The sequence below is a fragment of the Oratosquilla oratoria genome, chromosome 1, assembly GCF_046742065.1.
Source record: "Oratosquilla oratoria isolate Oo_2021 chromosome 1, ASM4674206v1, whole genome shotgun sequence".
In the NCBI taxonomy this organism is placed as follows: Eukaryota; Metazoa; Arthropoda; class Malacostraca; order Stomatopoda; family Squillidae; genus Oratosquilla; species Oratosquilla oratoria.
Genome location: NC_134777.1, coordinates 60,036,916 through 60,060,185, shown reverse-complemented (window position 1 = coordinate 60,060,185; position 23,270 = coordinate 60,036,916). Strand labels below are relative to the sequence as shown.

The window sequence follows — 23,270 nt, the reverse complement described above, 5'->3', positions numbered from 1 at the left end:
ATATATGTATGTATATATGTATATATATGTATTAAGTATATATGTATTTACATGTATGTATGTATATAGGTATATATATGTAATATATGTATGTAATTATCTGTATATATATGTTATATATATGTATATGTATGTTTATATATGTATATAGTGTTATTTATATGTATGTAGTATATGTATATATGTATATATTATGTATGTATTAAATATGTATATATATGTTATGTATTATATGTTATATATATGTATGTATTATATTGTATATATATGTATATATATGTATGTATATATGTAATATATGTGATATATATGTATGTATATATGTATACTATATGTATGTATTTATGTATATATATGTATGTTTATATGTATATATATGTATGTATATATGTATCATGTTATGTATGTATATTTGTATATGTATAATGTATATATGTTATTGGTATGTATGTGTATAGGTATGTATGTGTATAGGTATGTATGTGTATAGGTATGTATGATATATATGTATATATGTATATATGTATGTATATATGAATATATTGTGATGTTATATATGTATGTATGTATAAGTATGTATTATATATGTACATATGTTTATATGTATATATTTATGATGTATATATGTATATTATATATATATGTATATATTTATATGTATATATGTTATATATATTTATGTATTTAATTTATATGTATATATGGTCTATCTGTATATATGTTTTTATAGTATTTAATGTTTATATATTATATATGTATATATTTATATGTATATATTTTATATGTATATATTTATATGTATATAAATTTGTATATTATATGTATATATTTATATGTAATATATGTTTTATATGTATATATTTATAATGTATATATGTTTTATTATATGTTATATATGGTATATTATATTGTTTATATCTATATGTATTATATGTATATATATATATGTAAGATTATGTAATATATTCTAATATGTATATATGTATTTATATTATGTTATATATGTATATTTATTTAATATGTATGTATGTATATATTTTTATTATGTTATGTATGTATATATTTTATATGTTTTGTATGTAGATATTGTATATGTTGTATGTATGTATTTATATGTAATATTTTTTATATGTATATATTTGTGTATTATATTTTATGAATGTATGTATTATATGGTATATTTTTTATTATTGGCATATATGGTATATATTTATAATGTAATGTATATATTGTATATAGATGTGTGTATGTTTTATATGTATGTATATTATGTTGTATTTAAATTTATGTATGTATATATGCATATATATTGTGTATATATGCATATATGATGCGTATATATGCATAATATATGTATGGTAGATATATTTATATGTAATATATGTATATATTTAGATGTATGTTAAATATATGTATATATTTGTGTTACTATATGTGTATATGTTATTTATATATGTGTATATGTATATATATATGTATATGTGTATATATGTATAATCTATGTGTATTTGGTATATATATGTATATCATGTGAATATTGTTATATATATGTAGTAATATGTGTATATATGTATATGTAATGTTATATATGTATGTATATATGTATGTATATAGTGTATGTATAATATGTATGTATATATGTATGTATTATATGTATGTATGTGGTATATGTGTATATGTGTATATAATGTATATATTATGTATAAATGGGGGGGGGTTAAATTTTTTATTTTTTATGTATATATGTATCTATGATATGTTAATATATGTTTAGTATGTGTGTGTAAGGTAAGTATATATATGTATGTAACTATCATTTATATATGTATATATGTGTATATGTACTGTAATGTATATATATGTATGTTTATATTTGTGTAGGTATGTATAATATTTGTGTATATATTTTTATGAAATGTTTAGATATTTTTATCGAATTGTATTGTATATATGTAAATATATTTATGTAATGTATATATTTTATATTTGTGTGTTATAGTTTGTGTGTATATATTGTTGTATATATATTTATATGTATGTATTCTGTATTATATTATATGTTATATATGTATATATATATATGTATGTTAAATTTATGTATATATATAATGTATAATATGTATATATATATATGTATGTATATATGTATATATATGTTAGGTATATATGTATTTATATATGTATGTATTATATGTTATATATATGTATGTATTATCTGTATATGTATATATGGTATATATATGTATGTTATATATGTAGTATATATGTATGTATATATTGATATGTAATGTATATTATGGTTATCTATATATATATATATATGTAAATGTATATATTTGTTATGTATATATTTATGTATGTTGATATGTATATATTTGTATGTATATATGTATATATTTATATGTATGTATATATGTATATTATTTATATGTATGTATATATGTTTATTATTTATATGTATGTATATAATGTAGTATATTTAATATGGTATATATATGGGTATATATTTATATGTATGTATATATTTTGTATGTATGTAATATATTTTTTATGTATGTATATTATGGTTATATTTATATGTATGTATTTTATGTATAGATTTATATGTAATGAATATATATGTATATAATTTATATGTATTGTATTTTATGTATATAATTTATATGTATGTTTTATATTTATATGGTATGTATATATGTATATATATTTCATGGTATTGTATGTATATAATGTTATAATTTATATGTTTTGTATAATTATGTTTACTATTTTATGATGTAGTGTATATATGTATATATTTATATGTATGTATATATGTATATATTTTTATGTAGTGTATATATGTATATGTATGTTATGTTAATGTATTATATGTGTTATTTATAATATATTATGTATATAGATATATATTATGTTTGTATTATACAGTAGCCGCGAAAAGTTTGGGCGCAAAAATTATAGGCGCCCCAAGTTTCCCCCCCCCGAAACTCAAAAACATGCGATAAAATTACAAACTTTCCAACCTCATAACTTTTCGCTATTTTTTCAATGCTAGCGTTTGTACCCGTATTTAGCCGGAGACAATACACACTATTTGGCATACTTCTGTTTAAGGCGCACTCGATGTCCACATGGGAGTCAGATTCTAAAACATTTCTCAAGGAGAGTGAGTCTTTTTTTTGTGGTGGTCTCTGTTTTTGTGCCTTGCTATTTCTCAGTAATGGGAAGGTGGTATAAAGAGCTGGAAAGAGGACAAAGTTGTTAACAAATCATATAATACCGCTCTGGTCGGCCAAGGAAGATAATCCAAATCGTACTATCTACGGTTCTAAACTGCCTCCTAATAACCGTAGGGATGGCAGTTAGAACTGTAGAAGTACGCCCCTCCACCCCCCCAATTTTGATAACTTCCTTGGCCGACCAGAGCGATGCTTTGGAGTACGAATGATGTCGCTTCCTTCGTCTCGAAATTTCTTGGTCCACTTTTGCACTTGACGCACTCCAATTCCCACACGAGTAGCAATATCTTGACACTTATAACCCTCCTTAGAGAGGGTTATGATTGTAACAACTGTGTGTCTTTCCAGCTCTTTACCACTTCCCATTACGGAGATATCGAGGCACAAAACAGAGACCACCGCAAAAAAAAGACTACTCTCCGTGAGAGATGTTTAGAATCTGACTCCATGTGACATTGAGTGCGCCTTAACAGAGTTGCCAAATAGTGTGTATTGTCTCGGCTAAATACGGGTACAAACGCTAGCATTGAAAAATAGCGAAAAGTTTGGGTGGAAAGTTGTATTTTTCGCATGTTTTGAGTTTAGGGGAAAGTTGGGGCGCCTATAATTTTGCGCCCAAACTTTTCGCGGCCACTGTATATATAAGAGTGGGGGTGAAATAGAGTTGGGAGATGGGGATGATGTAAAAGTATTGGGATGTTTTGGACACATGGAAAGTGAGTGAGGGAAAAAGTGTGAAAGGCAGAGGTGGACGGAGTGAACATGAGGGGGCAACCAAGAATGAGGTGAATGGGGGTAAAAGTGCCATTGGGAAAGAGGGGAATGGTTGTTGGGGAAGGACGGGAGAGGACAGAAGATAGGGTTGAGTGGAGAATGGTTGTGTATGGATAATGCTGTGATGGGGGTAGGTAGGGGGATGAGGGAGTGTGTGAATGATATTCTGACGCTTCCTGAAGGGATTTCTCCCCATCTTCTCTTTTTCTGCATGAGGGGACATAGAGGGGGTCACAAATTAAATGAAGCGGCCTTGCAATGTTTTGCTGCATTGCTTCTGACCCAGGGCAGTGGGAGAGATTCAGGAAAATAACCAAGAAAAGGGGGGAGGGAGGAATGGTGAATGGGAGTGGAGCATATGGGAATGAAATGGGTGGGAGTAGATTTATGCCTTTCACTTTAGCTACCTACCTCCCTTGTAAACCCTTAATATATGTATGTATATGATCCTTGCAGTGAGGGAAATGGAGACCACTTTTGGTTATATCTACATGAATGGTGTTTTGGAAGGAATGTTAGTATTGTTGGTATCTTGGTGCTGGGGTAGATGAGGTGAGAAATTGAATAGTGAGATTCTGGGTCAGGTGAGAACCATAATGGAGAGTGTTAGATGTTTAGAAAGTGTTGTTGATACTGAACAACTGTAGATATATGTGGAAAAGGGTAGTGCAGGGGAGGGAGGTTGAGAGGGCATTAATGGACTTTATAGTTGTACCCAGATGGAGGATTGGTAGAGTTTTTGGATGTCATGTTCACTGGGGGGGGGGGGAGCAAGGGATTGTGAAAGTTATTTGGTTGAAGGGAAATAAAAGATGCAAATCATTTTGGAAAATGATGAAGGATGGGGGGACAGAAGTAGGAGAATGTACATTTCAAAGACAGTGTTTACTTGTGCACAGATAATATATGGTGGATGGAGGGGGGGGACAGGGAAGGAAGTGAGGGGAGGGATGATGAGGTAAAACCAGTGGTGGAAAACAAAGGAGCCTGAGTATTGGTTACAAAGTAGATTTAGGGAAGCGCATTGATACAGGAAAAGGTTAAGCAGGTGAAGCAAAATGAATGGCGAGGGAAGGAAAGAGGATAGCAGCTTTAAAGAATGATAGGAGTTCAGTGGTGAATTTGAAAGTAAAGGGGAATTGGAAGGAAGCTAAGAGTGAGTGGGGGGTTGTGGGGTTGTCAGGTAGAAGAAAAGGTATATGGGCAGATAGATGCATGTTAATGGAAGTGAAGGCAGTGAGGGGAGAATGAGTAAAGTATTTCAGGGATGTGTTGAAAGGGAATTATTTCAGCAGTGGATGAAAATTGTAGGATTATAGGAAGATGAGGTACAATAATCTCTTCTCTTCTCAGTCTTCTTTCTCTATCCTTTTTCAACTCCCTCTCTCTCCTCTCACTCGTCTCCCTCTTTCTCCCTCTTTCTCCCTCTTTCTCCCTCACTCCCTCTCCCTCCCCTCTCACTTCCTCCCTCTCTACCCCCTCAGTCTCTTGCCCTTTCTTTCTTTCCTTTTCTTTCCCTTTCCTTTTCTTTCCCTCTCTCCCATTCTCTCTCCCTTTCTCCCTTTCTCTCCTCTCCCCATTTCAGTTTCCCTCCCTCTCTCTCCTCTCTCTCCTTTCTCTCCTTTCTCTCCTCTCCCTCCTTTCTCTCATTTCTCTCCTCTCCTTTCTCTCCTCTCTCTCCTTTCTCTCCTTTCTCTCCTCTCACTCCTTTCTCTCCTCTCTCTCCTTTCTCTCCTCTCACTCCTTTCTCTCCTCTCTCTCCTCTCCTTTCTCTCTCTCCTCTCCTTTCTCTCCCCTCTCTCCTTTCTCTCCCCTCTCTCCTTTCTCTCCTTCTCTCCCTCCCTCTCTCCCTCTCTCTCTTTCTCCCTCTCTCTCCTCTCTCCTTCCTCTTTTTCTACTCTCTCTCTCTCTCTCTCTCTCTCTCTCTCTCTCTCTCTCTCTCTCTCTCTCTCTCTCTCCCTCTCCCTCTCTCTCTCTTTCTCTTCTATTACTACTATACCTCACTCCTATACATAGCTTTCAAATGATTTGTATGTTTACTTTGGCTCTATTGTTTAGGATATTCCAGGAATTTAAGTGCTTGCATTGAATTGGGACATCCAAATTGTTTGAGATGGTTATTAGAGAATCTTGTTCCAGCTGCTGCTCTTCAAGACTAGATATCCATGCCTCCTTATAAAGGTATAGCCCAGTGGGTCTGACACTTTCTTCACAAAATGGGCTAAAATTTTATATATACTTATATATATATATCCACTTATTTTTACACAAGGAAATTTGACCAATGCAACACTTCTTGCTTGTGTTCAGGACACTATATTGCATTGAATCTGTACTAACATGGAATAGTGTTGGCCACAGGTTCTAACTGCCCTAGATGCAGCCACTACACAAAGGACACTGAACACAGATCACCTTGTACTACAGTGACCCACACTAATAATCCCTAGACAACAACACAAGAATATATATTTCCTGAGTGACATCTGGACCCTCCTAGAGGCTATTGCTAGTACCTGAAGGCTGTGGACCTTGAGCAAGAGATACCAGGGGCAACTGATTGATTGATACAATAGAAACAATAGTTCAGAGTTTCTTCCCAGAGATATGTGGGAGGGTGCAAGGACATTGCCAGTTCGTGTGGGACTGGATTTTCAGTCGATGAAACTTTAGGCAACAATTGTGTGTATATATATATATATATTTTTTTTTCTATAAGATTTTTTTAAGGTACAATAGTATTTATACTGTAGAATAGATTTGTTTAATTATTTTATTTGAATGGAGTGCTATGTGTTAGATAGTTTTAGGTTACTTGACATGGCATTTTAAGTTAGGTTATATGACATGTTAAGACTGTCACAAGACACCTCAAGTAGTGAGGAATAGAAGCAGAAGAATGAGGAAGGGCACGGACTGGAGGGGATTAACCCCACATAACCCTTGGCCAAGCTTTCAGTAAAGGTACGTGTCAAAAGTTGAAAGTCGTCAGACTCCTCCAGTGGTCCCACCTAAGAAGGCAAGAGATGTCATCTTGAAGGTGGACCTTGATTAACAGGAGTTGGTCTTGAAGCCTGCCCATGTCATGCCAAATCTCTGCTCCAACTGCCATTCTCTATGGTGCTCACTCTTTCTTGTAGACTCTTTTAGCAGTTAAGTTTATGCATATTCTTTTAATAGTTGTCACTTATTAGTTAACAGTGTACATTCACTTGTTTTTATGTTTTAATATTTGTATGTGTGTACAGTATGTGGGTGTGCAGAAAGTTATGCTCTGCCCACCATGGCAATGTCTTTTGTGTGGTGCTACCTGTGTGTTCTATTCTAGACCCTCTTATGTTACATGACTGTCCCTTGGTGTGCTCTGGTGTGGCACCTACCCACTTCAGTGTGTCAATGTGAACTAGGGTACAGGAGAGAGAATGGAATATGTGTGTGTGTGTGTGTGTGTATGTATGTATGTATGTATGTGCGTACACATGGATGCACATTTGTGCTCATATGCACATTGCGCATGTGTGGGTTTTTAGCATAGCCTAAACTCAGTTTTTTCTAGACCCTTTCACAGTCAAGTCTAAATATGAAGTTTGCCACCAAGATCCTGTATAATTATTAGATATGTAGATTTAAATCCTTGATAGACTTTTGACATAGATTGTGTGCAAATATTTCATATAGCTTTGAAGTGTTTTTTGTATGCTAATTATCAGTTTGGTTGTTTTAAGTTAATATAGCATTGTAGTTAGGTCATGCTGCATACAAGTGCCAACAGTTCTTAAAAGTTTAGGTGCGTTTTGGGTAGTTATACAGGTTATGATCACTGCTTGTAGTGTGTTGTGGGTGTTGGTATACTTGAGTGCTTGGGATGTGTGTATATTTTTTTAAATCCAGGAGTGATGTGTGTGCAACCCCTGTTTTAGTTAGGGTGTGATTTGTTGGTGTCTCCCTACCTGAGGGTGTGTCGTGTGGGTGTGTCTCTACACTGTGGGTGTGTCTCTACACTGTGGGTGTGTCCCTCGTTGCAGATCACTCGGCGGGAACCACCAGCGACGCGGGGCAGAGTGTGCAGTTCAGTAGCGTTGCCCCCACGACCACAGCCCCACCCGCCCATGGTATCTTACTGCTTACTCTCTGCTGCTCCACCTGCTGCTCCACCTGCTGCTACCTCCTACCCTCCCTTCTCTCCTTCCTTTCAGCCCTCTTGGTGCCCTCCGTCACTACGCACTAGACTAAGGCACTTTTGGGTCTATAAGAAAACTCCCGTGTTGTCCACACTGCCGGGGCCACAATGACAGCCGCTGCCTCCATAATGCTTATGTGCATTAGAGAGTTTACTGTAATGGGAGGGTGACATCTAGCTTGGGTGGGTGGGTGTGTAGTGTGTGTGCATGTGTGTGTGTGTGTGTGTGCATGTGCAAATGTGGAGTGTCTACTGTAAATTATGGTTAATTCTTGTATTAAAACTTTGCTTGTGGCCAAACAACTGTGAGAACACTGGTTGTGTTTTTAGTCTATTGATAACAGATGATAATGTACTTCAGCCTTGTTCATTTGAAAAATTTTATAGAAGCCATGAGCTTTTGGATATCCCTCTTGAAGTTGCTTTTGGGGATTTTGGGCACGTGTGTCATTAAATTTTCATGTGAAGACCTAAGCTGCAGCTGTCTAGTAGCCTCGTTCAGGTTGATGATTCCTTGTATAAATACTGTACAGTGTTTTCTTCATTTGTCCTACACAGTCGGACCCACCAAGACTGCCCGCGATCCCACCCTACTTCTATTACTATCACAGTACAGTATTCCTCAATACTATTGTATGCCAGGTGATGCCCCTCAGCATTAAGATGTAGTGTTGAACCTGCACCTGATTTTTTGAGCAGTGCATGTTAACCTCTTTGTAATGAAGGGAGTTTGACAGAGATTACTGAAATGACCTGGCATTACCTAGAAAAGAACAAGAAAAAGGAAAATGGGTAATAGAGATGGACTGTTAACTTTGTTACCAAGGGGAATGTAGAAGGGGTTACATCATGCATATTCCCAAAATCCACTGCCTTGACAATCCGTATAAGCCATGGAGTTGTCATTTTGCCATCTACATCCTCCCTGCATCCTCTTTTCCTTTGCCTTCCTCCTACCCCACCCCTTTCCTAACCCCTCTCCCTTTCCCTCCCCCTCTCCTCACCTCCCATACACTTCCCCACCCTCTTCCCTATGCCACCCTTACCCTTGACAGCACTGTAACCCCTACCCCCTCACTGGTATATTTTCTATTTTGCTCACAAATGACCAAACCCAGGCCCAGTGGGGCACATTGTAAGGACATTGCAAGTGGGGGCAGTTGAGCTGGGCTGATGCCTAGATGTATATTAAGGGAATGAAGCACCTACTGTCCACAGTGCAAACATGTCAGGCTTCTTGGATGGGCAGGATATGCCACAATATGAGAGCTAGACTACACATTACCACATTTCAACTGCTTGGGCATGAGCCTGTGTCACACCCAAGTCAAAGGGGTACATACTTGCTAAGGACAGTGAAGCCCAGGACGTCTTCCTCGATTTTCTTCCTTTTGCAGCAGTTTTTAGCCATATCTAGGTCATTGTTGTCATTGCCTTGTTTTGAGATGCACCATTTTGAGGGTGGCCTGAATGCTGTATACCTAGGTAATGGACAAGCAGATTATGTTATGTAAATTTTACATGGTGTCTATAATGTCGTCAGTGTTACCTTATCAGTTATGACTGATCCCATTACTGCCACTAATATTCACATTGGCAGTGCTAATCTCTGTTTATAAGTATACCTCGTTTACACTAACTTGGCAGAGATGTATTAGTGCCAGAAAACATATTTAGATAAGTGACAAAGAAAAGGAGAAGTCTAAATTGTATGACTAAGAATTACTCGACTTACACATTCAATGAGGCCCCACTCACAGCCGAATAGAATTGTCTTGCTTGGTCCACAACAAAATCTGTAAAGTGCTTCATTGTAGTGAAGGGGTTAAAGGAGAAACTTTGGCAGAGTTAGTGTGATGTAGCTATGATTCAGCCTGTTGACCTTACTGCCCAACCTGAGCAAGGACACACACTCCTCTTCAGCTTAACAAGTTGAGCCTAGATTCTCATTGGGCAGAGTAATGGACAATAATATCCAAAGACTGAATTAAAAGCACAGCTGGATGAGCAATACATGTGATACATGTGTGCCAAAATGTGCATAGGGCTACTGGATATTTTTGAAGTATTGGGAATTGTTACCATGAGGCAATTATGGCTGCCATTTGCCATGTATGAAGAGCACTTAGGGTAAGTGTTTCATATGCAAATAGATGCCTATTGGCATACACATTTCATCATATATAATGCACAAGTTTGTAATTGTTGTGCATGTGTATACATAGGTATATTTGTGCATATGTACATAACTGTATGCATACCCCAGGTATACACATGTATATTTGTATATAGTGTGTATAGGTGTGCGTGGGTGTGTTAATGTGCATTTAATGTGTATATATATATGTATGGGAAATATATATGTATATACATAAGTATACATTTGTATATACATTTTATTCATAGGTATATGCATTCAGTGTTTAAAGTATGCAAATGTGTATGTGTGGGACATTTTATTTATTTTATTATTATTATTATTTATTATTATTTTTTATTTTTTTATTTTTTATTTATTTTTATTTTTTTTTTCTATTATGGAACAGTTTGGCTATTGATCTTGGAATATGTACTCTGTTGTCAGGTTTGAAAAACCAAATGTACTTTTGAGTGTGTGTATGCGTGAATAAGTGTGTATGGCATGTGTGTGCGTGCGCGTACATCCGTGTCCACATGCATCTTTGAATGCGCACGCCAAATTTTCCCAAGCTTCGAGCTAATTTAGGGACAGTTTCTTGTAATATGAACACCCCATATTCAAAAGTTTCTTGAGTTGCACAGAAAATCTGTAATATCTGTAGTGCATGTGTTTATATAATCATCAGTCCTTGTTTATTTAATTGGATCGTGTTACCTGGTCCCTCTTCCATAAACTGGGACAGCCTTTACTACTCATCCCAAAGGTGATAATTTCCATTTAGAAATTGAAATAAATTTTAAGTTTCTTAAGTCAGTTCTTAATTAGGTTAGTTACATTTCATTTACCAAACTTCCTTACAAGACCTCTGCCAATATACAGTATATTGCTTCCATCATCAACCCAAGCTGCAGTGGAATACATTCTATAGATAGTAGACTTTCATATGACATATTAGCTGTCAGTACAAGAAAATGTGGAATTATATAGATACATGTGAATAATTTATATTGATTACTGGATAAATAACTGGTTTACCTCATCTAGGACAAAGAATAGGGCCAAATGTCAAATTGTAATGGTGCAGAATAGGTTCTCAAAGACAGCTGAACAGAACAAAAACAAGAAATCATGATTAATACCAGGTGTACAATTTTTATTGTGGAGATTATGCAAAGTATAATGGCCTTGGATGTGTATGCTATGATTTGGCCACTCCCATTAGGTGGAAGGGCCTTTGGTACATGATTAATGGAGGCTTGTAATGATGAAAAAGTGTAAACAAGATGTTGGGAAAGAAAAATAGAAATCATAAGTCATTAAGATATTTGAGATTGTTTATCCATTGATGTTACAAAAAAATTTATTGTCCCAAATTACCCCCAATTAACAATATTGTGTGCATGTGTGTATACATGTTACTCTACCCTCTGAGTTTTATAATTTGTAGTGTATGTTTTACTGGTATGTTTGGACATGTTTGTCAGTGCATGCACTAGTTGTACAGCAGAATGTAGGCCTTGGGTAAATGTTTATTAGATGCCAATGATGCTGGCGCGTAGTGACGGTGTGCATTGGGTGATGCCAATCAGTTGTGACAGTGTTTCACGCAACCCTGGCAGCCAACTTCTTGTTAGGACCATCAGGTTGATGGACCGAACCCATGAATCCTCCTCTTCTCGACCGTCAACTCGTGTGACATGTACCCTTATTTCTTCTTATTCTTATTCAAATTATTCTCTCCTCAATTTCCCTTGTAAGCCTTTTGAAACACCCCCACCTAGCCCTTTTCACCACCCACTCCTCCCCTTTGGAGCGAGGTTGCCACTAGAGCCCTGTGGCTCAGAGGACCACCTTCACCTCTCTCTGGTGGGCGTCGTTTCCACCCACGTGAAGCCCTCAGAATCTTTGGTTGGACTTTTTGAATGTGGGTGTGGGTGTTGAACTGGCTCTGGTAGGTAGGCCAATGAGCTAAGTCAACTTCAAAGGCTACTGGTGGTGCTAGCAGTGGTAAAGTGCAGATGTTTTGATTGTGTAATTAACATTGAAGGGTTTTAGGTCCCAGTCAGATGCATAGCAGTATCCATATTTCACTGTAGCCACTGCAAGCACCACCTTACCCATGCTGTTCATCTGCCTCCTACAAATGTTATATAAGCCAAGGTGTGAATTTCTTGGTGAGATTCACTGTGTAGCCAAGCCAGATTTTTAACATTACAATAAAATCTCGTTTATCTGAACTGCTATTAACCTAGGATTCCAGAAAAAATCCAGTTAATTTCATATTGAAAATGCAATGAAATAAGTGTTAAGGATAGCATAGGAAAAGCTACTGCTAAACATTTGGTATTTTATGCTAGCAACTGAGCTTCATCTTTGTAGTACGCATGCACAGTGGTCCCGTCCAATAACAAACTTTGCTTCCCCACCCCTCCTGTGCTAGAATCCCAAAATGAATAACCATCCTTCCTCCCCTCTTTGAAAAATTAGGTAGAAAAATGTTGCCAGATGAACTCCCCTTTCTGTATTAAACACAGGAAAATTTGTCTACAATTCCCTGTATACTTCAACAAATTGACTAAATTCTAGTATGCATGGAGAAGGTGTGGAAGCAAATCATGTTGCCAAATGGAGCCACTGCATGTGCATATTATAAGGATGCATCTGTCACTAGTCATGTGCAAAGCTGCACAGCATAGGCATGTGCTAAAAATATAAAGTTGTTCCTGTATAGGTAATTGTACCTGCCTTTATTTCCTGGCCTGATTAGTCTGGTTACATGAGCATTCCATATAGTTGAATTCTAGATATTTGAGATTTTACTGTAGTATTGGTGAAAGGAGTGTTTGTGTGTGAGCACCACTGGAGCATATCTGTAGTGCCATCCAGAAAATCTGAGGGTTGAGACGTGGCCGAAACTGGAACAAATTAGTTATGACAATTATACATCTCTGGGATTGGACGCATGCCAGGACTGGGCAGTGCAGGGCAGGTCAGCTAAGGTTATCCAGCTGCCAGTGTGCATGCATAGCCATGTCATGTGCCTGCCTACCTGCCTGCCAGCCAGCCTGTCAGCTGCTACATTTTGCCTTGCTCTGCCTAACCTGGCCTGCTGGTCCACCATTGTTTGGGTGATGCTGTTGATAATGATGCTGATGATAATCATATTTGTGGGATTTCCGTAGGTCGTCACACTCGCTGGTTCTGCAGTGTTGATTGGAGCCGCTTTATGGATTGACTTCTTATTCATTTTCAGGAGTGAAATTGAGTCAGTAGTGTAAGATGTGGGGCTTTCTCCACCCAGGTCCTGTAATGTAAGGTATGGATGTGAAATATTTGCAGCATTTGACAGTTGGGCCCCCAAAACAGTAATGAACCAGCGAATCTGACCATCTATGCATATCTCTGCATGTGTATGTTTGCATCAAATGCAAGTCGTTTTCTGTTCCTCCGTCACCTACGCTCCTACGTCACCTTTCGTTTCCTGTGTTTGCTTTTAGTCCCTTTTCACTTAGAATTTTAGTCCTAATTGACTTGCTCATGATAGTTGTGATTTTTTCCTACTTTTTTTTCTTTTTCTTTTTCTTTTTCTTTTTCTTTATTTATATTCCAGTTGTGAACGTTGACCTGCCCTTGTAGGGAAATCCGTTTTCGTTCATGTACGTAGTGGATCCTCCTAGATCTAGAACTTAGAGTTTTGGGTTTGTAGATGACCCTATAGAAGATTTTTATGATTCTTCCCTTGACCCTAAACAATTATTCTTTGGTCATGGAAATTCTGGTTTGAATGTGTTTGCCCCCACCCATCTCAGGCGGCAGCACGGGTTCTTTTTTGGCTGTTTGTGTCTGTCTGTCTGTCAGGTTGACAGTAGACATGCTCTCTCCTTGTAACCTTGAGGATAAAATGCTAAGTGTTAAGATATTGTACAAATTGTTTGAAAATATAAAATGTTGATTAACGGAGTTCTTTCATTTATCTTAATGAAAACTCTGGGAAACTGAGGTATGAACAAAACCATGTCTTTTGGCTGGATGTCAGCTGGCTGGCTACTCATCTTGCCTGCTTCTCCAGCACGCACGTGATTATCTCACGCCCCTGCACGTCCTCTCAAAGTTGGTGGTGGGGGTGCAGGAGAAGTAAGATGGAAGGTGGGGGGGCACACAGGAACCAGTGTATATTAGTGTGTTCATTTCCTGACAAGTACTAAACCTATGTGTGGATAGGATTGGTTGCCATGAGATGTGACATCACATGGCCACACCTCCATGGCCTCCCTTCACTTGATTAGACTTTACTGAAATTGTTGCAACAGCCAAAACGAATGCATTAGTTATTCAGCAAAGTGATTAGGTGGGTTTAATCCTGTCGCTGAAGAGGTGTGAGGAAGAGATATCCCTCGGCTGAATGACTAAATCACTTGATGGCAGCCACAGTGAAGGTGCATCTTGTGGGGGGGGAATATAGGGTTAAGCCAGGGGATCCACAACTCATGACGTAGATGAAGGGGGGTCAGAGCATTAAAGGAACATCAGTACATGAATGTATTTGGGTATCACAATATACACTGGCTGGAGAATGGAATCTTTTTTGTCGTCCCCCCCACCCTCTCTCCTCCCCCCCTCACCCACCCCTCCACTTCCTTGTTCTTCCTCTCCCACTCCACCCCCCCTGCATTCTCTCACTACCCACGCTCTTTTGCTTAGCTGATATATAGTCTTGTCTGTGGGGTGCCCCATCCCACGCACTAGATGATGATGATAGTTATGGTGATGATTACCATGTTCCATGTAGAGATTTTGCTGTTACTGCCTGTCTGTCTGTCACGCATAATCCTTGAGCGTCACCTTGTTCCAAGTTTTATCTTTCTCCATCCCTCTTACTCCCTCCTCTCACTTTTCCCCACCTCACTCCTTTCCCACCCTCTCCCTCACTCCTTTCCCACCCTCCCCCTCCTCTTCCCTTCCCCTAGTAAAATCCCATCCTCTTCCTTCTCTCCTGCCTTCCCTTCCTCCCCTCTTCCTCTTCCCTCTTCCTCTTCCCTCTCTTCCTTACCCCTCCACTGTTCCTCTACCTCCCTTCAGCCTCCCCAGCCACCTTCTTCCTCCCCCTAATCTTACATTCCCTCCCATCCCCAACCCTTCCCTTGCCATCCCTCTCCCTCCTTCCCTGCCTACCATCACCCTTGTCCATATATTTCTTTTCCCTTCCACCTTCCTCTTTGTTGTGCTGTACCTCTTAAGTCTCCTTTACTACCTTGAACTTCTTATCTTGGTTACAATTTTGTCACCCAAGTACATCTCTAGGTCTTTGGGACAAAATGCTAAACCTCCCAATCTCACTGTCAACATTTGGGCTTTTAACCTACACAACCCATCCTCCCACACCCTAACCCTGGACTCTGTACCACCTCCTCCTCCCTGACTATATTATAGATACCCGCCAATGAAAGAAAACGTTTACAGTGAAGAAAATGAATTAGTGACTTTGGTGTAGGCTGATGTGGAATTCAGCCCCTTGGAAATCGGGGGTGGGAAAAAAAGATGCCAGAACATTGGTGCCCCTACCTGTCCATCATGTTCTCCCTCTACATCAGGGGTTCTCAAACTTTTTCTCGTTAAGTACCCCCTGAGTTATAAGATCATCTTCCCGAACCCCCAATAATCTGACAATGAAGAGAATGGTAATTTATTGACTAACTCACACACACACACACCAGATTTAACTATTGGTAATCAACACTGTTAATTTAGAAACCAGCGTAGAACAGCGAGATTGAAGGAACACACAGCTAGCACGGAATTTCATAATCAAAAACTACCACTATTTAAAATACATTTTTCGTCAGCCATCTAAGTACCCCTAGAAATCTTCTTGTGAACCCCTGGGGGTTCGCGAACCCCAGTTTGAGTACCCCTGCTCTACATAATCTTCTCGCCTACTCTTCTCTTCCTCACACCTCCTCTGTCCTCTTCCTCACCCTCCACTATCCTCTTCCTCCTTTCCTGTCATTCCAATCTATCATCAACCCTCCTAACTTTTCTTGTTTCCCTTTCCCCCTCCTTCCTCTTTCCTCCCCCTTTCCCTCCTGTTCATCTCTATTCTCAACTCCCCTCCCTCACCCTCCTTGTATTGTTTTTCCCCACTCTCATCCCACCTTCCCCTCCCCCCTTTCCCCCTCTCCTCCCCCCTTTCCCCCTCTCCTCCCCCCTTTCCCCCTCTCCTCCCCCTTTCCCCCTCTCCCCCCTTTCCCCCTCTCCTCCCCCCCTTTCCCCCTCTCCTCCCCTATCCCTATTCCCCCTCTCCTCCCCCATCCCTATTCCCCCTCTCCTCCCCATCCCTATTCCCCCTCTCCTCCCCATCCCTATTCCCCCTCTCCTCCCCCATCCCTATTCCCCCTCTCCTCCCCCATCCCTATTCCCCCTCTCCTCCCCCATCCCTATTCCCCCTCTCCTCCCCCATCCCTATTCCCCCTCTCCTCCCCCATCCCTATTCCCCCTCTCCTCCCCCATCCCTATTCCCCCTCTCCTCCCCCATCCCTATTCCCCCTTATCTCTTCCTTCACAGTACCAGTTTCCTCGTCAGTCCCGTGGACAGGGCCCTCACTGCTCGTCATGTCTTTGCGCTTCTTTCCAGCATAGTGGCAGACTGGATCAATTGTGTGGAACTAAAATCAGGCCTAGTACTGTAGTAGCAACAGTAGTAGTATACCGTGCCAATCCACGGAGGCTCAATTCCAGGTCACATGAAGGCAAAATGCAGCTTATGGAAGAGGTACACAAATAGGACCCATCACAGGTTGCTTTGTGAACAGTCAGATGGATTTAACTTTAATGCGAATGGTAGTGAAAGATTAAGGGAAGAAAAAATAATCTTTGAACAATTTGTTGTCATTATATTGTATTTCTGACAGTGTAATCAGACATACTAGCCAAACTTAGTTTTGCCAAACCTAACTTAACCTAGTCTAAATCTAGCTTACCTTATCTAAACCTAACCTAGTCTAAACCTAACCTAACCTTATCTAAACATAACCTCGCCTTGAATTGCTAAACCTAAACCTTGTCTTAAGAAGTCCAATAGAGGCAGTAACCACCAATATCTTTTCTTTGTGTATTTGTACCTCTGCATTTTGTCTTTTCCCTCTCTCCTTCCCCTTCCACCCCTACCCCTCCATCTAGATGGACAGATCCAAGTCACTCCAGGGACAATGGATGTTGGGGAGAGGGTAGCCTTGCAGCTTCATAAAATTTTCAATTTTCCATAAAATCTTTAGTGTCATGATGTACTTTATCAATACTGCTAGCTGCAGGCCACCTGAAAAATCCCACTTGTCCTCCCCCTATATTGTCTGTCCTCTTTTGTTCACTTATCCCCCCCCTCTTTTTGTTCCCTGTTTTACCACTGCACTGTCACACCTCCCCCTTTCCCTTCTCTCCCACCCTTCACCCCTCTTCCCTGTTTCACACCCTTTCTCCCCCGACCTTTCCTCTTCCCGTCCCATTTTCTCCTGTCATAGTTCTTGTTCCATTTGTCTACGAACCTCCTCATCTTGAATAGTAGATACCCTAGAAATCCTGGGCCCCCATTTTAAGCGACCACAAGCCTCGACCTTATCCTTTTATGGGTCCCGTCATCATCTTACCTTAGCTCTGCGGAATTAGAGGGGGCGTCATGTACCTCCTCATTCCCACCCCCCCTCACCCTTCGGACCCCCGTCTCGAACCCGAACTCCCCAATTCGCCTCAGAAGCCTACGTCATCGTCGTCTCTGCTGCCTGCCTGTCTGCTTGCCTGCCTGCCTACCTGCTAGCCTGCTTCTTAGCATCAGAAAGAGCAGCAGCAGTAGTAGTAAGCAGCTACAACAGACCATCAGAAGAGCAGCAGCAGGAACAAGATCAGCAACTGCAGCTACTGCTGGCATCATTGCCGGTACCACTTCCACTACTACTACTAGTACTTCTAGTACTACTGCTACCACCACTACAAGCTGGCCCCTGTGGGTCGTTACCCGTGAGGCTCTGCCTCTGCTGGATGCCCAGTCAGTAGGCGAGGAAGAGGACAGTACCCTCCCCTGTGCACACCGTGTCCTCCCCACCGAGTAGCAAGTATTACCTAGTAAGTGTAAAGCTAGGAGACGGATTTCCCTACTGCTAGTTAATGCTGCTGCTAATTAGTGCTCCCCCTCCCCCCACTCTTTGTTACCACCTACAAATTGTATACCTGTCACTACTGTCATCGCAAGATATAACTATTGCCATTGTTATTGTTGTTATTATCGCTGTTCTTAGTAATCACTGGTTGTTTTTATTCACTTTAATGCTACACTGGTATTCTTTTTTATTATTCTTGAGCATCCGTCTGTCTGTCTGTCTGTCTCTATCCTAGTTGCCACTTTTCTATGTGGACACAAATTGCGGAGCAGGGCAGGCACCGCCATCACGATCACCACTACCACTACTCACCCACCCTCCCGCATTTCGTCTGCTCCGCAATCACCCAAGGCTCACCTTAGAAAACTCCGAAAAGAAAAATTCGGACAAGGTAAATGCCACTTCCACACCCCAGCTGCCCGGCTCTTCTGACCCCCACTTCGGGAGCTGAGTGGGAAGTGACGAAAAAAAAAAAAAAAAAAAACGAGGGCTGTATTAGGTGGGACGAAGTTGCCACCCGCCAGGTGATCCATGAAGCGCTTTCCACCAATTTATTTGTTATGTAGGTTTTAATTAAGGTGATTAGGTGAGGTAGACTAACGTTTGTCATTGTGCTGAGGGTAGGGAAGGTGACGAGGAGAAACTGGTGCGATGGAATCGACAAAGTGGTAAAGTTTCGTTTTTACATATCCTAGGATGATAATGAACATTTTATCATGCAATATATGCTTCTATATTTTTTGTATCCTTTTCAACACTAACTGGTATTTAATTACATGTTCAAAACATGAGCCCTTCACACCAGTGAACAGCGAAATGTTTATATTACGCAGTGAAGCCATCGATGTCTGACGAGACGCTAAATATAAAATTCATAATTTACAAAAGGCGGTTCACTCGTGGTGGCGAGCCGTTGTTCTGAACATTTTGTAACTAAAAAATGAAAGTGAAGCCGTTAGTGGCTTAGTGTGTAATCTATCAGCACCTAATAAAATGTTCCCTTTGACACGAGTTCTGACTCCTTTCCTGCCGGTAGGCCCACCTCTGCCCGAACCAACGGAAACGGGGGGTGTAAGCGTTGGGATCATCATTGCCATCGTGGTTGTTACCATCTTCGTCTTGGCCATCCTTATTGACTTGGGCTGCTATTTCACACAAAAGGCGGGTGTGACGGCAGCCATTATGGGTAAGCGAAGCTCAAAGGATAAGGACAAAGAAGCGATGCTCAAGGAAGTAAAAGACGGAAGGTAAGTCTAGTACCTCCACACGTTCGTTTTCTTTGAAATTTCCCATTTTCTATGATTATTATTTTTTTTATAAAATGTTTAATTCTATATCGGGGGACTTTATTTATGTTATTTATATTTTTTGTGGAATTGTACTGCATTACAGTATCTACCAAGAGACATGTTATTTTATCCCAAGGTCTTAGGGGAACGGAGCGAGTCGACTATACCACTCCTTCCCTCCCTCCTCCATCTTGACAGTTCCGTTCTCTCGACATCATCTCGACTCGGGTCATGTACCCTATTGGATGTTTTTTCTTTTTCTTTCTTTTTTCCTCCCTACTGTAGTGGCAAGCTTTCTAATGGTGAAACCAAGGAAGAAACTACGCAAGACACAACCAAGGTACCAACAGACAAAGAACCGGAAAAACCTGCCCCAGACGCTAAGATTGTAGACGAAACGCAAAAGTAAGATTCGAACAGCCCCGCCCGTTCAAAGTCGCTCGCTCGCTCACTGGATGGCTGGCTGGCTGGCTCATTACCGTTGATGCATCAGAATTTCCCCATCCGCTGTTGATGTTGTGAACTGCATGACAGTGATTTGTGGAATTTAGTATTCAGAATTACCAGAATTTTGCTTAATCGTGATATACGGTAAAATAAAGTTTGCCATACATTTCGAAAAGTTTGCACATATAGCCAACCCCCCCCTCCCTGTGTAGTGATTTTTAAAGATAGTCGTTACACACTCGGCGGTGTTGATGGATGCCATTATGGTCGCCATATTGAAAGGATGCAGCCGATTGACTAAATATTGAGATGCTGTTTAGGTCCCTATCCATTTAGATGTTAGTATTTATACTTGGGGTCCTTGCAACATTACACCACAGAAAAGACCCATAAAATACAACATTTGCAAATAGAAAATGTCCATGTCTTTTCATCAAACAGTGAATGCACACAATGAGTGTCCCCACTCACTCTCTTCCCTCCCTCCCCACTCACTCTCTTCCCTCCCTCCCCACTCACTCTCTTCCCTCCCTCCCTCCCCACCCACTCTCTTCCCTCCCTCCCTCCCACTCACTCTCTTCCCTCCTCTCTCCCACTCACTCTCTTCCCTCCCTCTCACTCTCTTCCCTCCCTCCCTCACTCTCTTCCATCCCTCCCTCCCTCCCCACTCACTCTCTTCCATCCCTCCCTCCCCACTCACTCTCTTCCCTCCCTCCCTCCCTCCCCACTCACTCTCTTCCCTCCCTCCCCACTCACTCTCTTCCCTCCCTCCCTCCCCACCCACTCTCTTCCCTCCCTCCCTCCCATTCACTCTCTTCCCTCCCTCCCTCCCTCCCTCCCTCCCTCTCTTCCCTCCCTCCCTCCCCACTCACTCTCTTCCCTCCCTCCCTCCCCACTCACTCTCTTCCCTCCCTCCCTCCCTCCCCACTCTCTTCCCTCCCTCCCCACTCTCTTCCCTCCCTCCCCACTCTCTTCCCTCCCTCCCCACTCACTCTCTTCCCTCCCTCCCTCCCCACTCACTCTCTTCCCTCCCTCCCTCCCTCCCCACTCACTCTCTTCTCTCCCTCCCTTCCCTCCCCACCCTCCCTGTTACCCCAACCCAAAACCGTTCTCCCCTTTCCTCCTTCTTGCTCTACTTCTCGCCACTCTCCCCCTTTCCTCCCCACTCCTCATCCTTCTTTACCTTTCCTCCCCATTCTTTGCCCTCATTCCCTTTCCTCCCCATTCTTTGCCCCCATTCCCTTTCCTCCCCATTCTTTGCCCTCATTACCTTTCCTCCCCATTCTTTGCCCCCATTCCCTTTCCTCCCCATTCTTTGCCCTCATTACCTTTCCTCCCCATTCTTTGCCCTCATTACCTTTCCTCCCCATTCTTTGCCCTCATTACCTTTCCTCCCCATTCTTTGCCCTCATTACCTTTCCTCCCCATTCCTTGCCCCTCTTTCCCCTTTCTCCCCACTCCTCTTTCCCTTTCCTCTTTACCCATATCCCCTCTTTCCCTTTCTTCCCCACCCAATGCCCCTCTTTCCCTTTCCTCTCCACCCATCGCCCCTCTCCCCCATCCTTCCTCATTCCTTGCTCCCCAAATTTTCCTTCCAACTGTTGCACCACTCCTCCTGGTCATCCCTACTCTTCCCCTTCTATTCATCTCTGTCCATTTCTTTCCCCATTCTCCATCTTGCTTATATGTACACTCCCATAGCCAAGTTTGATCACATGATTAAAGCCTGCATCTTTACAATATGGCTGTCAAATCTCTATGGTGGTGGGTTTACCTACCTTTCTTTTTTAGACCACCAAAGGCCTGAATGGTATCTTACAAATGGTAATTATATATTTATCTAAGTTGGGAAAAATCCTTGAACTTCACATCAATGTCAGAATGGTTCAAACTAAGTGAAATTTGTACTCTGGAGCCAAAAGAAGCCTTGCAGTTGTGCTTTCTATGCTTTGCTAGATATGGAGAAAAGGTTATTGAAAATTGTTGCCCCCTTTTACAATCTGCATCTTATATTTTTTCCATAGACTATGGTGAAATATGCAGGTTTCTGTAAATACTGTGTTTTTTGAATGCTGTATTTCATTTCCTCTAGTCAAATTTCCACAGCTTGTCTTATGGTTCAGATGGGCAAACTGAGAAATCTCCTGGCTTGTTTAATATGGGTGGAGGGATTTTGTCTGTTATGGAAGTGTTGAAGTATATACAGGTAGAAAGTTGTATAGCTCTGTGCACTCCTTGAAGTACAAGTGCTAATATAAAATGTCTGCCTGTGTGTACAAAACTATATCATTGCATGATTATTCCTGTTGCTGAAAATGGCAATCCTTGCTCTCAACATGTTTGTGTTCTTACTTAGAGCACAGTAAATAAATTCTGTAAGAATTTACCTGGAACTTGTACCATAATTAGTTGTATGCTGCATGGCATACCTATAAGATTCAGATTTGATGGTATTCCTGTGATATTTCATGCTTGCCAATCCTCTTGTTTATTCCAAATGAACTCTGCATTTGGTTTGTTTGTCAAATTAATTCCAAAATATATAGACAGCCTTGTACGATTCCTGTCTGCTAAAATGTCAAAATATTGATCTAAGTGTCACAATACTCCATCCATAAAATTGAATGGTGTGAAAGTTACTGGGCACTTCACTTTTCATTTTGATATGTGTAAATTGCCAAAACATGTTACTTATTTCATAAAGAATGTGTTCCCATTTTGTACATACATATACCAAAGGCTTTTTCCCCCTAAAATACAACTGCTATAATACAGCATGATAGTATTAAATGAACTACAGAAAACTTGGAATGCCACAAGACTACTTTTATATAAATCACACTAAAAATTTCCTTTGTGCAATTGTCCTTTTGATTTTTTATTTAATAATATTTTATATAAATTGAGCTACAATTGGAGATGGTTAAAGAAAATGGAGAAAAGTGGGAGGTGAGCCAGCTATTGTTTGCGGCTTGTGGCAGGATCGGATGAGGGATTGAGGAAGTTGGTGATGGAGTTTGGGAGAGTGTGAAAGAAGAAAGCTGAAGATAAATG

At 40.2% G+C, this 23,270-nt stretch overlaps 1 protein-coding gene and 1 long non-coding RNA gene across 16 annotated transcripts in view; both read left to right on the top strand.

The window, feature by feature from the left end:
* The window catches only part of LOC143031028 (fasciclin-2-like), a 737,926-nt gene that overhangs the window by 700,491 nt on the left and 14,165 nt on the right, over window positions 1-23,270 (top strand). For 9 of the 15 annotated variants that reach the window (XM_076194669.1, XM_076195602.1, XM_076194738.1 and 6 more), the window contains 3 exons: window positions 8,039-8,125; window positions 19,517-19,727; window positions 20,052-20,174. In XM_076194669.1, the coding sequence (XP_076050784.1) occupies window positions 8,039-8,125; window positions 19,517-19,727; window positions 20,052-20,174 (421 nt within the window). The remainder of the gene's footprint in view (window positions 1-8,038; window positions 8,126-19,516; window positions 19,728-20,051; window positions 20,175-23,270) is intronic. The other 6 variants (XM_076195249.1, XM_076194588.1, XM_076195518.1 and 3 more) reach the window with 4 other exon arrangements.
* On the top strand, window positions 16,847-19,486 carry LOC143031737 (uncharacterized). Its single transcript, XR_012967031.1, has 2 exons — window positions 16,847-18,445; window positions 18,716-19,486. It is a non-coding gene; the product is annotated as an uncharacterized LOC143031737 (long non-coding RNA).